The sequence below is a fragment of the Eriocheir sinensis genome, chromosome 23 (assembly GCF_024679095.1).
Source record: "Eriocheir sinensis breed Jianghai 21 chromosome 23, ASM2467909v1, whole genome shotgun sequence".
Taxonomy (NCBI): domain Eukaryota; kingdom Metazoa; phylum Arthropoda; class Malacostraca; order Decapoda; family Varunidae; genus Eriocheir; species Eriocheir sinensis.
The window spans coordinates 1,622,286-1,638,170 of NC_066531.1; the positions used below are offsets into that span (position 1 = coordinate 1,622,286).

Here is a 15,885-nt window from a genome sequence, read left to right on the forward strand (position 1 = left end):
CTTCCCCTCCACTCATGCACACCTTTCCTTCCCTTGCACGACACCTGGGTTGGTATTACAAGAGGAGATCAATCGGGTTTTACTGAGTGGTTCTTTAAGTTCACGGTACAGAAGAAGGGTCACACTACCACCAGGGTCATAAAACTACTACTGGAAATGCCCACAACTCCTACGAAAGCCTTGTAAAATATATGCTTCTTTAGGTTCACGGTACAGAAGAAGGGTCACACTACCACCAGGGTCATAAAACTACTACTGGAAATGCCCACAACTCCTACGAAAGCCTTGTCAAATATATGCTTCTTTAGGTTCACGGTACAGAAGAAGGGTCACACTACCACCAGGGTCATAAAACTACTACTGGAAATGCCCACAACTCCTACGAAAGCCTTGTAAAATATATGCTTCTTTAGGTTCACGGTACAGAAGAAGGGTCACACTACCACCAGGGTCATAAAACTACAAACTGAAATGCCCACAACTCCTACGAAAGCCTTGTAAAATATATGCTTCTTTAGGTTCACGGTACAGAAGAAGGGTCACACTACCACCAGGGTCATAAAACTACTACTGGAAATGCCCACAACTCCTGCAAAAGCCTTGTCAAATAGGTGTTCTTGGGCGGCGAAATGTCTTGTAATACGACACCTGGGAGATTGACTTACCTGTGGAAAGCGTACCGGTAGCGCTTGTCGTCCACGGGGATAAAGTCCATCATCAGCATGTAATCGCTGGCCGGGTCCATCCCCATCAGGCGAACTTGGAACGTTGGAAACATGCGTCTGGGAAAGAGCAAGGAAAGGTGGATAATCCGGGGTTCTTTGCAAGGTGGATTCAGTGTTAGTGGAAAACGTCGGGGTATGAGTAAGGAAAGGTGGATAATCTGGGGTTCTTTGCAAGGTGGATTCAGTGTTAGTGGAAAACGTCGGGGTATGAGTAAGGAAAGGTGGATAATCCGGGGTTCTTTGCAAGGTGGATTCAGTGTTGGTGGAAAACGTCGGGGTATGAGAAGGGAAAGAGGTGGATAATCTGAGGTTCTTGGAGAGGTGGATTCTGTGTTAGTGGAAAACGTCGGGGTATGAGAAGGGAAAGAGGTGGACAATCTGGGGTTCTTTGCAAGGTGGATTCAGTGTTAGTGGAAAGCGTCGGGGTATGAGAAGGGAAAGAGGTGGATAATCTGGGGTTCTTTGCAAGGTGGATTCAGTGTTAGTGGAGAGCGTCGGGGTATGAGAAGGGAAAGAGGTGGATAATCTGGGGTTCTTTGCAAGGTGGATTCAGTGTTAGTGGAAAGCGTCGGGGTATGGGAAGGGAAAGAGGTGGATAATCTGAGGTTCTTTGCAAGGTGGATTCTGTGTTAGTGGAAAGCGTCGGGGTATGAGAAGGGAAAGAGGTGGATAATCTGGAGTTCTTGGAGAGGTGGATTCTGTGTTAGTGGAAAACGTCGGGGTATGAGAAGGGAAAGAGGTGGATAATCTGAGGTTCTTGGAGAGGTGGATTTAGTGTTAGTGGAAAACGTCGGGGTATGAGAAGGGAAAGAGGTGGATAATCTGGGGTTCTTGGAGAGGTGGATTCAGTATTAGTGGAAAACGTCGGGGTATGAGAAGGGAAAGAGGTGGATAATCTGAGGTTCTTTGCAAGGTGGATTCAGTATTAGTGGAGAGCGTCGGGGTATGAGAAGGGAAAGAGGTGGATAATCTGGGGTTCTTGGAGAGGTGGATTCTGTGTTAGTGGAAAGCGTCGGGGTATGAGAAGGGAAAGAGGTGGATAATCTGGGGTTCTTTGCAAGGTGGATTCAGTGTTGGTGGAAAACGTCGGGGTATGAGAAGGGAAAGGTGGATAATCTGAGGTTCTTGGAGAGGTGGATTCAGTATTAGTGGAGAGCGTCGGGGTATGAGAAGGGAAAGAGGTGGACAATCTGGGGTTCTTTGCAAGGTGGATTCAGTATTAGTGGAAAACGTCGGGGTATGAGAAGGGAAAGAGGTGGATAATCTGAGGTTCTTTGCAAGGTGGATTCAGTATTAGTGGAAAACGTCGGGGTATGAGAAGGGAAAGAGGTGGATAATCTGGGGTTCTTGGAGAGATGGATTCGTTGTTAGTGGAAAGCGTCGGGGTATGAGAAGGGAAAGAGGTGGATAATCTGGGGTTCTTGGAGAGGTGGATTCAGTGTTAGTGGAAAGCGTCGGGGTATGAGAAGGGAAAGAGGTGGATAATCTGAGGTTCTTGGAGAGGTGGATTCAGTGTTGGTGGAAAACGTCGGGGTATGAGAAGGGAAAGAGGTGGACAATCTGGGGTTCTTTGCAAGGTGGATTCAGTGTTAGTGGAAAACGTCGGGGTATGAGAAGGGAAGGTGGATAATCTGGGGTTCTTTGCAAGGTGGATTCAGTGTTAGTGGAAAACGTCGGGGTATGAGAAGGGAAAGAGGTGGATAATCTGAGGTTCTTTGCAAGGTGGATTCAGTATTAGTGGAGAGCGTCGGGGTATGAGAAGGGAAAGAGGTGGATGATCTGGGGTTCTTTGCAAGGTGGATTCAGTGTTGGTGGAAAACGTCGGGGTATGAGAAGGGAAAGGTGGATAAACTGAGGTTCTTGGAGAGGTGGATTCAGTGTTAGTGGAAAACGTCGGGGTATGAGAAGGGAAAGAGGTGGATAATCTGAGGTTCTTTGCAAGGTGGATTCAGTATTAGTGGAAAGCGTCGGGGTATGAGAAGGGAAAGGTGGATAATCTGGGGTTCTTGGAGAGGTGGATTCTGTGTTAGTGGAAAACGTCGGGGTATGAGAAGGGAAAGAGGTGGATAATCTGGGGTTCTTTGCAAGGTGGATTCAGTGTTAGTGGAGAGCGTCGGGGTATGAGAAGGGAAAGAGGTGGATAATCTGGGGTTCTTTGCAAGGTGGATTCAGTATTAGTGGAAAACGTCGGGGTATGAGAAGGGAAAAGTGGATATTCTGGGGTTCTTTGCAAGGTGGATTCAGTATTAGTGGAAAACGTCGGGGTATGAGAAGGGAAAGAGGTGGATAATCTGGAGTTCTTGGAGAGGTGGATTCAGTTTAAGTGGAAAGCGTCGGGGTATGAGAAGGGAAAGGTGGATAAACTGAGGTTCTTGGAGAGGTGGATTCAGTATTAGTGGAAAACGTCGGGGTATGAGAAGGGAAAGAGGTGGATAATCTGGGGTTCTTGGAGAGGTGGATTCAGTATTAGTGGAAAGCGTCGGGGTATGAGAAGGGAAAGAGGTGGATAAACTGAGGTTCTTGGAGAGGTGGATTCAGTATTAGTGGAAAACGTCGGGGTATGAGAAGGGAAAGAGGTGGATAATCTGGGGTTCTTTGCAAGGTGGATTCAGTATTAGTGGAAAGCGTCGGGGTATGAGAAGGGAAAGAGGTGGATAATCTGGGGTTCTTTGCAAGGTGGATTCAGTATTAGTGGAAAGCGTCGGGGTATGAGAAGGGAAAGAGGTGGATAATCCGGGGTTCTTTGCAAGGTGGATTCAGTGTTGGTGGAAAACGTCGGGGTATGAGTAAGGAAAGGTGGATAATCCGGGGTTCTTTGCAAGGTGGATTCAGTGTTAGTGGAAAGCGTCGGGGTATGAGAAGGGAAAGAGGTGGATAATCTGAGGTTCTTGGAGAGGTGGATTCAGTATTAGTGGAAAACGTCGGGGTATGAGAAGGGAAAGGTGGATAATCTGAGGTTCTTGGAGAGGTGGATTCAGTATTAGTGGAAAACGTCGGGGTATGAGAAGGGAAAGAGGTGGATAATCTGAGGTTCTTGGAGAGGTGGATTCAGTGTTGGTGGAAAGCGTCGGGGTATGAGAAGGGAAAGAGGTGGATAATCTGAGGTTCTTGGAGAGGTGGATTCAGTATTAGTGGAAAGCGTCGGGGTATGAGAAGGGAAAGAGGTGGATAATCTGGGGTTCTTTGCAAGGTGGATTCAGTATTAGTGGAAAACGTCGGGGTATGAGAAGGGAAAAGTGGATAATCTGGGGTTCTTTGCAAGGTGGATTCAGTATTAGTGGAAAGCGTCGGGGTATGAGAAGGGAAAGAGGTGGATAATTTGAGGTTCTTTGCAAGGTGGATTCAGTATTAGTGGAAAGCGTCGGGGTATGAGAAGGGAAAGAGGTGGATAATCTGAGGTTCTAGGAGAGGTGGATTCAGTATTAGTGGAAAACGTCGGGGTATGAGAAGGGAAAGAGGTGGATAATCTGGGGTTCTTTGCAAGGTGGATTCAGTGTTAGTGGAAAGCGTCGGGGTATGAGAAGGGAAAGAGGTGGATAATCTGGAGTTCTTGGAGAGGTGGATTCAGTATTAGTGGAAAGCGTCGGGGTATGAGAAGGGAAAGAGGTGGATAATCTGGAGTTCTTGGAGAGGTGGATTCAGTATTAGTGGAGAGCGTCGGGGTATGAGAAGGGAAAAGTGGATAATCTGGGGTTCTTGGAGAGGTGGATTCAGTGTTAGTGGAAAGCGTCGGGGTATGAGAAGGGAAAGAGGTGGATAATCTGAGGTTGTTGGAGAGGTGGATTCTGTGTTAGTGGAAAGCGTCGGGGTATGAGAAGGGAAAGGTGGATAATCTGGGGTTCTTTGAGTGGTGGATTCAGTGTTGGTGGAAAACGTCGGGGTATGAGAAGGGAAAGAGGTGGACAATCTGGGGTTCTTTGCAAGGTGGATTCAGTGTTAGTGGAAAACGTCGGGGTATGAGAAGGGAAGGTGGATAATCTGGGGTTCTTTGCAAGGTGGATTCAGTGTTAGTGGAAAACGTCGGGGTATGAGAAGGAAAGAGGATAATCTGAGGTTCTTGGCTAGGTGGATTCAGTTTTAGTGGAGAGCGTCGGGGTATGAGAAGGGAAAGAGGTGGATGATCTGGGGTTCTTTGCAAGGTGGATTCAGTGTTGGTGGAAAACGTCGGGGTATGAGAAGGGAAAGGTGGATAAACTGAGGTTCTTGGAGAGGTGGATTCAGTGTTAGTGGAAAACGTCGGGTATGAGAAGGGAAAAGTGGATAATCTGGGGTTCTTTGCAAGGTGGATTCAGTATTAGTGGAAAGCGTCGGGGTATGAGAAGGGAAAGGTGGATAATCTGGGGTTCTTGGAGAGGTGGATTCTGTGTTAGTGGAAAACGTCGGGGTATGAGAAGGGAAAGAGGTGGATAATCTGGGGTTCTTTGCAAGGTGGATTCAGTGTTAGTGGAGAGCGTCGGGGTATGAGAAGGGAAAGAGGTGGATAATCTGGGGTTCTTTGCGAGGTGGATTCAGTATTAGTGGAAAACGTCGGGGTATGAGAAGGGAAAAGTGGATATTCTGGGGTTCTTTGCAAGGTGGATTCAGTATTAGTGGAAAACGTCGGGGTATGAGAAGGGAAAGAGGTGGATAATCTGGAGTTCTTGGAGAGGTGGATTCAGTATTAGTGGAAAGCGTCGGGGTATGAGAAGGGAAAGGTGGATAAACTGAGGTTCTTGGAGAGGTGGATTCAGTATTAGTGGAAAACGTCGGGGTATGAGAAGGGAAAGAGGTGGATAATCTGGGGTTCTTGGAGAGGTGGATTCAGTATTAGTGGAAAGCGTCGGGGTATGAGAAGGGAAAGAGGTGGATAAACTGAGGTTCTTGGAGAGGTGGATTCAGTATTAGTGGAAAACGTCGGGGTATGAGAAGGGAAAGAGGTGGATAATCTGGGGTTCTTTGCAAGGTGGATTCAGTATTAGTGGAAAGCGTCGGGGTATGAGAAGGGAAAGAGGTGGATAATCTGGGGTTCTTTGCAAGGTGGATTCAGTATTAGTGGAAAGCGTCGGGGTATGAGAAGGGAAAGAGGTGGATAATCCGGGGTTCTTTGCAAGGTGGATTCAGTGTTGGTGGAAAACGTCGGGGTATGAGTAAGGAAAGGTGGATAATCCGGGGTTCTTTGCAAGGTGGATTCAGTATTAGTGGAAAGCGTCGGGGTATGAGAAGGGAAAGAGGTGGATAATCTGGGGTTCTTTGCAAGGTGGATTCAGTGTTAGTGGAAAGCGTCGGGGTATGAGAAGGGAAGGTGGATAATCTGGGGTTCTTGGAGAGGTGGATTCAGTGTTAGTAGAAAGCGTCGGGGTATGAGAAGGGAAATGTAAGTGGGTCTGAGGTTCATTTGAAGGTGGAATTAACCCTTTGATTTCGGACTTCCTACAAGAAGACATCACCAAGCTACAGGAGTGGAGCAAAGGTGGCTGATACTATAGTAAAGTCCTGCGCCTTGGGAGGGGATATCCAGCATACCAATACCACATGGGAAACACTCCACCAACGTTGCCAAATTGTCGTACACTGAACATTGCATTTGTCATTTTAAGGCTCCAAGACTGTCTTAACCACACAAATAACGATAGGAAATTTAAGTTAGCGTTAAAACTGTTAAATATTGATGGGTTTCGGTTTTTTTTTGCTATAGTTATCGGTCAAAAACTACAAAAATGCAATGCGCTGAGTACGATAATTTGACAACGCTGCACTCCACTATCCACCACAGAGGCAGAGAAAGACCTGGGAGTGTATGTTACCAGGCTACCAGTGAAGGGATATCCAGCACACCAATACCACATGGGAAACACTCCACTATCCACCACAGAGGCAGAGAATGACCTGGGAGTGTATGTTACCAGGCTACCAGTGAAGGGATATCCAGCACACCAATACCGCATGGGGAAACACTCCACTATCCACCACAGAGGCAGAGAAAGACCTGGGAGTGTATGTTACCAGGCTACCAGTGAAGGGATATCCAGCACACCAATACCACATGGGAAACACTCCACTATCCACCACAGAGGCAGAGAAAGACCTGGGAGTGTATGTTACCAGGCTACCGGTGAAGGGATATCCAGCACACCAATACCACATGGGAAACACTCCACTATCCACCACAGAGGCAGAGCAAGACCTGGGAGTGTATGTTACCAGGCTACCAGTGAAGGGATATCCAGCACACCAATACCACATGGGAAACACTCCACTATCCACCACAGAGGCAGAGAAAGACCTGGGAGTGTATGTTACCAGGCTACCAGTGAAGGGATATCCAGCACACCAATACCACATGGGAAACACTCCACTATCCACCACAGAGGCAGAGAAAGACCTGGGACTATATGTTACCAGGCTACCAGTGAAGGGATATCCAGCACACCAATATAATATGGGAAACACTCCACTATCCACCACAGAGGCAAAGAAAGACCTGGGAGTGTATGTTACCAGGCTACCAGTGAAGGGATATCCAGCACACCAATACCACATGGGAAACACTCCACTATCCACCACAGGGGCAGAGAAAGACATGGAAGTATATATTATCAGGCTACCAGTGAAAGCCAAATCCGTGCCAATCGCAGCAGACGAGTTAAGGAGAAGCGGAACAAGAGGACAAAAAGAAAGGAAAGTAAGAGAACATTGTAAATAGAAAATAAAAGAGGAAGAAAAGAAGAAAAGAGAGGAAGTTAAACAGGAAAGAAAAACATAAATATGAAATTTTAAGGATAAAACATGAAAGGGAACCGAATAATGAAGAAACTATGTTGAATGAGAGTGATTAGGAGATGATGAAATAACAGAATAAAAATAAAAATGGTAAGCAAGAGGAATTGATAAAAAAGAATATTAAATAAGAAAAGACGTGAGAAGAGAGAACTTTGCAAAACAAACAATGAATGAAAAAAAATACGTCTGGGGTATATACTTAAGGTACTCCAGGGTATCGCAACGGTAACTCCACCTGACCCCCACTACCAGGCACCCAACAGCGTAAATATTCCCTCCCTATCCCCCTTATTCATAGGGAGGCGGTGGCTGAATGGATAGCGTGGCGGCGCCGCGTTCAGAACGATGCGAGTTCAATCCCCGCCCGGTGTCACCAAGCTGGGATTCTTCAGCCGCCGCCGAGTGGCTTAAAACTACCCACATGCTGTCCAGAAGACCACCTATCAACCCGGACTCTAGATTCTAGGATTAAAGATGAGCTCCGGGAGGGCACCATGAGCCAATGCAGGATGGCGCCACTATAAACACTCGCCTGCGCCAGAACGGGCTGGGCCGAACATCAGGCCCCACCGGGAAGAAGCCTACCGGCACAATAGGCCACGACGTAAAAAAAAAAAGTTTCCAGAGCAACCAAACCTTTGAAATAGCACCACAAACACCACTTACAGCTACACCAATGTCACCACTATCACCACCACCACCACCACTACCACCGTCAGACAAGAAAAACTGCAATGAAAAAAAATACATATAAACATAAGGAATAAACAGCAACACAGTAATCCTCTCAACATGGGGCAGTCAAAACACACCACCAACAAGAGAGCAATGAGGAGACGTTACAACAACAGCTGGTAAAAGAAAGGATGGAGAGGAGATTTACACATGGACACCACACAGCAGGGGACAGAAAGACACGGACAAGGAAAGAGATAAGAGGAAGGAAAGTATGCGAGAGAGGAAGCATACGTGATTTATTTTTATTTTTTTATTATTTCTCGGCCTGTTGCACCGGTAGGCTTCTTCCCGGTGGGGCCTGATGGTCGACCCAAGGCTTCTTTCCGGTGGGGCCTGATGGTCGACCCAAGGCTTCTTCCCGGTGGGGCCTGATGGTCGGCCCAAGGCTTCTTCCCGGTGGGGCCTGATGGTCGACCCAAGGCTTCTTCCCGGTGGGGCCTGATGGTCGACCCAAGGCTTCTTCCCGGTGGGGCCTGATGGTCGACCCAAGGCTTCTTCCCGGTGGGGCCTGATGGTCGACCCAAGGCTTCTTCCCGGTGGGGCCTGATGGTCGACCCAAGGCTTCTTCCAGTGGGGCCTGATGGTCGACCCGAGAGGCTTCTTCCAGTGGGGCCTGATGGTCGACCCGAGGCTACTGCCCGGTGGGGCCTGATGGTCGACCCAAGGCTTCTTCCAGTGGGGGCCTGATGGTCGACCCAAGGCTTCTTCCAGTGGGGCCTGATAGTCGACCCAAGGCTTCTTCCCGTGGGGCCTGATGGTCGGCCCAAGGCTTCTTCCAGTGGGGCCTGATGGTCGACCCAAGGCTTCTTCCCGGTGGGGAATGATGGTCGACCCAAGGCTTCTTCCCGGTGGGGCCTGATGGTCGACCCAAGGCTTCTTCCCGGTGGGGCCTGATGGTCGACCCAAGGCTTCTTCCCGGTGGGGCCTGATGGTGGACCCAAGGCTTCTTCCCGTTGGGGCCTGATGGTCGACCCAAGGCTTCTTCCCGGTGGGGCCTGATGGTCGACCCAAGGCTTCTTCCCGGTGGGGCCTGATGGTCGACCCAGGGCTTCTTCCCGGTGGGGCCCGCGTCCCTCCTGGAGCTCCTGAACGCGGGGCCGTCACGCTAACCGCACAGCCACCGCCTCCCCGTTGACGATGTAAATTACTTGACAAAAGGACGATGAGATAGAGAGATAATGATACGAGTTGAAGACGGGGACCAGCCAACTGCAGCCGAGGAGTAATAAAAAGAAAAATGCAACGCCACTAATGAGCAGAGATGACACACACCAACAGACTCCCAAAGACGGACGAGGGAAAGGGAAGACACATCAAGATTAGCGACGCAAACGCAAGAAAAAAAAAGATACAAAGCAAAATGAAGAATGGGAAAGAAAACAGGTGACCCAAATGAGGAAGGAGCGAGGGAAGAGACAAAAAGTTAAGGAAAGAAAGCGCAACCAAATGATGATCTAAAATGAGTGACGTGAAAAATAAGAAAGAGCAAGGAGATTAATGAGGAACAAAAATATTAACCCAAATGAGGAAGAAACGAGGGAAGAGACAAAAAGTTAAGGAAAGAAAACGTAACCAAATGATGATCAAAAATGGGTGACGTGAAAAATAAGAAAGAGCAAGGAGATTAATGAGGAACAAAAATATTAACCCAAATGAGGAAGGAGCGAGACACAGACAAAAAGATAGCGAGGGAAAGCCTTAGAAAACAATAATATAAAATGGATGACGTAAAAATATAAGAAGAAGAATGAGAAATAAAAAAGTTAACCCAAATGAGGAAGGAGCGAGACACAGACAAAAAGATACCGAGACAAAGCCTAAGAAAACAATAATATAAAATGGATGACGTAAAAATATAAGAAGAAAAATGAGGAACAAAAATATTAACTCAAATGAGGAAGGAGCGAGACACAGACAAATAGATACCGAGGGAAAGCCTTAGAAAACAATAATATAAAATGGATGACGTAAAAATATAAGAAGAAGAACGAGAAGAAAAAAAAGAGTTAACTCAAATGAGAAACAAAGATTAAGAAGGCAAGCAAAGCAAATGATTATCGAAAAAGGATGTGTAAATAAAAATAAAGGACAAAGCAAAATGAGCAATGAGAAAAGATTTTTTTTTTTTTTTTTTTACAGCAAAGGAGACAGTTCAAGGGCACACAAAAAGCAAACATTAATAAAAAAAAAAGCCCGCTACTCACTGCTCCTAAAAAGAATCCAAAGAGGTGGCCGAAAGATAGGTCAGTTTCGGGAGGAGAGGCGTCCTGATACCGGTTATCCCAAATGAGGAAAGAACGAGGGAAGAGACAAAAAGATATAGAAGGAAAGCACAAACAAATAATAGTCTCAAATGTTTGGTACAAATATAGAGAAAACGACACAGCAAGAAGAATGACGATGAAGAAAAAAAGTTCACCCAAATGAGAAAGAAACGTGGTAGGCGGTGGCTGAGTGGTAGCGTGCTGGGCCCACATTCACCACGTGATGGACGACGCGGGTTCGAATCCCCACGCTACCACCTCGGATTTTTCAGTCACCGCCGAGTGGCTTAAAACTACCCATATGCTGTCCTGAAGACCACCCATCAACCCGGACTCTAGAGGAAACCGTCCAAGAATCAAGAAGGAGTTCCGGGGGGCAGCATGAGCCAAGAGAAGATGGCGCCACTATAAACACTTGCCTGCGCCATGACGGGCTGGAGCCGAACACCATCCAGGCCCCTCAAGCAAGCCTACCGGTGTTATAGGCGGAAACGTAAAAGAAAAACAAAAAAGGGGCAACTGGGTATAGAAGAAAAGATTAAGCATTATAATCTTATGGTGTGAAAAAGGAAAAGAAACAGAATGACAATAATAATGGGAAAAGGAAAACAGTTAATCCAAATGAGTATGAAAACGAGACAATTGGATAGAGAAGGAAAAACATAAACAAACAATAACCTAAATGGATGATGTTAAAATAAGGGGAAGAGAAAAAGTATGAAGAAGAAGAAGAAGAAAGAAACAAAATGAACCCAGATAAGGAAGACAACGGGACAAGACACAAAGAGATAGAGAAGGAAAAACAAGAAGAAAGAAACAAAATGAACCCAGATAAGGAAGACAACGAGACAAGACACAAAGAGATAGAGAAGGAAAAACAAGAAGAAAGAAACAAAATGAACCCAGATAAGGAAGACAACGGGACAAGACACAAAGAGATAGAGAAGGAAAAACAAGAAGAAAGAAACAAAATGAACCCAGATAAGGAAGACAACGGGACAAGACAAAGAGATAGAGAAGGAAAACAAGAAGAAAGAAACAAAATGAACAAAGATAAGGAAGACAACGGGACAAGACAAAGAGATAGAGAAGGAAAAACAAGAAGAAAGAAACAAAATGAACCCAGATAAGGAAGACAACGGGACAAGACAAAGAGATAGAGAAGGAAAAACAAGAAGAAAGAAACAAAATGAACCCAGATAAGGAAGACAACGGGACAAGACACAAAGAGATAGAGAAGGAAAAACAAGAAGAAGGAAACAAAATGAACCCAGATAAGGAAGACAACGGGACAAGACACAAAGAGATAGAGAAGGAAAAACAAGAAGAAGGAAACAAAATTAACCTAGATAAGGAAGACAACGGGACAAGACACATAGAGATAGAGAAGGAAAAACAAGAAGAAAGAAACAAAATGAACCCAGATAAGGAAGACAACGGGACAAGACACAGAGAGATAGAGAAGGAAAAACAAGAAGAAAGAAACAAAATGAACCCAGATAAGGAAGACAACGGGACAAGACACAGAGAGATAGAGAAGGAAAAACAAGAAGAAAGAAACAAAATGAACCCAGATAAGGAAGACAACGGGACAAGACAAAGATATAGAGAAGGAAAACAAGAAAACAAATAATAATCTAAACGGATGATCTTAAAATAAGGGAAAAATAAAAAGTAAGAATGAGAAGAAAGAAAAAAACATGAACCCAGATAAGGAAGACAACGAGACAACACAAAGCGATAGAGGAGGAAAACAAGAAAACAAATAATAATCTAAATGGATGATGTTAAAATTAAATAAAATAACGAAACAAGGAGAATAATGAGAAAGAACAAAACTAACCCAATATAGAAGACTACGCGACCATTTTTTTTTTTTTTTTTTTTTTTACAGCAAAGGAGACAGTTCAAGGGCGTAAAAAAATATTAAAAAAAAGCCCGCTACTTACTGCTCCTGAACAGAAGTCGAAGGAGTGGCCAAAAAAAGGGGTCAATTTCTTTCTTTCCAGAGTTTACCAGCGTGAAGGACGAAAGAGTGAAGATGCTGGTTGACTCTTGCACAAGGGGTTTGGACAGTATAGGGATGAAAGAGTGAAGATGCTGGTTGACTCTCGCATAAGGGGTTTGGACAGTATAGGGATGAAAGAGTGAAGATGCTGGTTGACTCTTGCATAAGGGGTTTGGACAGTATAGGGATGAAAGAGTGAAGATGCTGGTTAACTCTTGCATAAGGGGTTTGGACAGTATAGGGATGAAAGAATGAAGATGCTGGTTAACTCTTGCATAAGGGGTTTGGACAGTATAGGGATGAAAGAGTGAAGATGCTGGTTGACTCTTGCATAAGGGGTTTGGACAGTATAGGGGTGAAAGAGTGACGATGCTGGTTGACTCTTGCATAAGGGGAATGCACAGTATAGGGATTAAAGAGTGAAGATGCTGGTTGACTCTTGCATAAGGGGTTTGGACAGTATAGGGATGAAAGAGTGACGATGCTGGTTGACTCTTGCATAAGGGGTTTGAACAGTATAGGGATGAACGAGTGAAGATGGTGGTTGACTCTTGCATAAGGGGTTTGGACAGTATAGGGATGAAAGAGAAGATGCTGGTTGACTCTTGCATTAGGGTTTGGACAGTATAGGGATGAAAGAGTGACGATGCTGGTGGACTCTGGCATAAGGGGTGTGGACAGTATAGGGATGAAAGAGTGAAAATGCTCGTTGACTCTTGCATAAGGGATTTGGACGATATAGAAATGAAGGAGTGAAAATGCTGGTTGACTCTTGCATAAGGAATTTGGACGGTATAAAAATGAGGGAGTGAAAATGCTGGTTGAGTCTTGCATAAGGGGTTTGGACGGTATAGGAATGAAAATGCTCGTTGACTCTTGCATAAGGAATTTGGACGGTATAAAAATGAAGGAGTGAAAATGCTGGTTGACTCTTGCATAAGGAGTTTGGACAGTATAGGGATGAAAGAGTGAAGATGCTGGTTGACTCTTGCATAAGGGGTTTGGACAGTATAGGGATGAACGAGTGAAGATGCTGGTTGACTCTTGCATAAGGGGTTTGGACAGTATAGTGATGAAAGAGTGAAGATGCTGGTTGACTCTTGCATAAGGGGTTTGGACAGTATAGGGATGAAAGAGTGACGATGCTGGTTGACTCTTGCATAAGGGGTTTGAACAGTATAGGGATGAAAGAGTGAAGATGCTGGTTGACTCTTGCATAAGGGGTTTGGACAGTATAGGGATGAAAGAGTGAAGATGCTGGTTGACTCTTGCATAAGGGGTTTGGACAGTATTGGGATGAAAGAGTGAAGATGCTGGTTGACTCTTGCATAAGGGGTTTGGACAGTATAGGGATGAAAGAGTGAAGATGCTGGTTGACTCTTGCATAAGGGGTTTGGACAGTATAGGGATGAAAGAGTGAAGATGCTGGTTGACTCTTGCATAAGGGGTTTGAACAGTATAGGGATGAAAGAGTGAAGATGCTGGTTGACTCTTGCATAAGGGGTTTGGACAGTATAGGGATGAAAGAGTTAAGATGCTGGTTGACTCTTGCATAAGGGGTTTGTACAGTATAGGATGAAAGAGTGAAGATGCTGGTTGACTCTTGCATTAGGGGTTTGTACAGTATAGGGATGAAAGAGTGAAGATGCTGGTTGACTCTTGCATAAGGGGTTTGGACAGTATAGGGATGAAAGAGTGACGATGCTGGTTGACTCTTGCATAAGGGGTTTGGACAGTATAGGATGAAAGAGTGAAGATGCTGGTTAACTCTTGCATAAGGGGTTTGGACAGTATAGGGATGAACGAGTGAAGATGTTGGTTAACTCTTGCATAAGGGATTTGGACAGTAAAGGGATGAGCCTGAGTAGAAAGTCGTGTGCGGCGGGTCCGCGGGAGGGGCGGAGGCATGCAGTTAGCACGTTCAGAAGAGCAGTCAGCGTGAAAATATCGATAGAAGATAGAAAGAGAGGCAACATGGCGGCGGAATTTAAGAGGTAGAAAACTATCTGTAGGAGGAGGAGAGCTGATGAGACGAAGAGTCTTAGATTCCACTCTGTCAAGGAGAGCTGTGTGAGTGAGCCCCCACACGTGAGATGCACACTCCATACGATAAGATGATAAGATAAAGAAGGAAAGAATAATGAAAAAAATAATCCCAAATGGTTGATGCAAAAATAAAAGAGAGACAAAACAAGAAAAACAATGAGAAAGGGAAAAAAAAGTTATCCCTAATGAGGAAGACAAGAGATAGAAGAGATAGAAGGAATAAAGAAGAAAAATATAAACGAACAAAAATCTGAGATGAATGGTCCAAAAAAAAAATGAGCGAGAAAATACCAAAAAGATAAAAAAGTCAACTCAGAAAAAGACGAGACGAGAGAAAAAAAGATAAAGAAGGAAAACAAAACAGACAATAAAGTGAAGTACAAGATAAAAGAAAAAAGTTCAGAGCAAGAAAATAAAGATGAAAAATTAACCTCAAAAAGGCAACGAGTTAAGCAAAATAATGAGAAAGAATCATCACCACGAAACCATTTCATTTTATGAGGTTTATATCATGGCAGAAATTTGGCCTGTCGCTGCTACATGGTAAAGCAACAAATTTGGCCCGTCGCTGGTACTACGGTAAAGCCACAAATTTGGCCTGTCAACTGCTACATGGTAAAGCAACAAATTTGGCCCATCGCTGGTACACACGGTAAAGCCACAAATTTGGCCCGTCGCTGGTACACGGTAAAGCCACAAATTTGGCCCGTCGCTGGTACACGGTAAAGCCACAAATTTGGCCCGTCGCTGGTACACGGTAAAGCCACAAATCTTGCCCGTCGCTGCTACCGGGTTAAGAAACATTATCCTCGCAGCTACCGGGTTAAGGAGGAGACAATAATGTGAAAAAGAAAAGCGTAAACAAGCAATAATCTTACATGGATGATAACGAGAGAAATAGGATAAAAAAAAACAGAGCAAAAATAATAATGAACAAAAATTAAAGAGTTAACCAGAAAGAAGGTGAGAAGCAGTTAAGTTAAAGACAATTGATTAAGGAAGAAGAAAAAATATAAACACATCCGAAATACTGGACTGATTGTACAAGAAGAAAAATATAGAGAGGAGGAAAGCAAAATAGAGAAGATTCATGAACCAAAAAAGCTAACCTAATGGGGCAAAGGGGAGGCGGTGGCTGAATGGATAGCGTGACGGCGCCGCGTTCAGGACGACGCGAGTTCAATTCCCGCCCGGTGCCACCAATCTGGGATTTTTCAGCCGCCGCCGAGTGGCTTAAAACTACCCACATGCTGTCCAGAAGACCACCTATCAACCACCTATCAACCCGGCCTCTAGATTCTAGGATTAAAGATGAGCTCCGGGAAGGCAGCATGACCCAATGCAA

General features: G+C 45.2%; 1 protein-coding gene across 1 annotated transcript in view; it reads right to left on the reverse strand.

Moving 5' to 3' along the window:
- The window catches only part of LOC127002546 (T-box transcription factor TBX6-like), a 39,723-nt gene that overhangs the window by 22,902 nt on the left and 936 nt on the right, over positions 1-15,885 (reverse strand). The window contains exon 2 of the mRNA XM_050868628.1: positions 666-1,037. Within this exon, the coding sequence (XP_050724585.1) occupies positions 666-1,037 (372 nt within the window). The remainder of the gene's footprint in view (positions 1-665; positions 1,038-15,885) is intronic.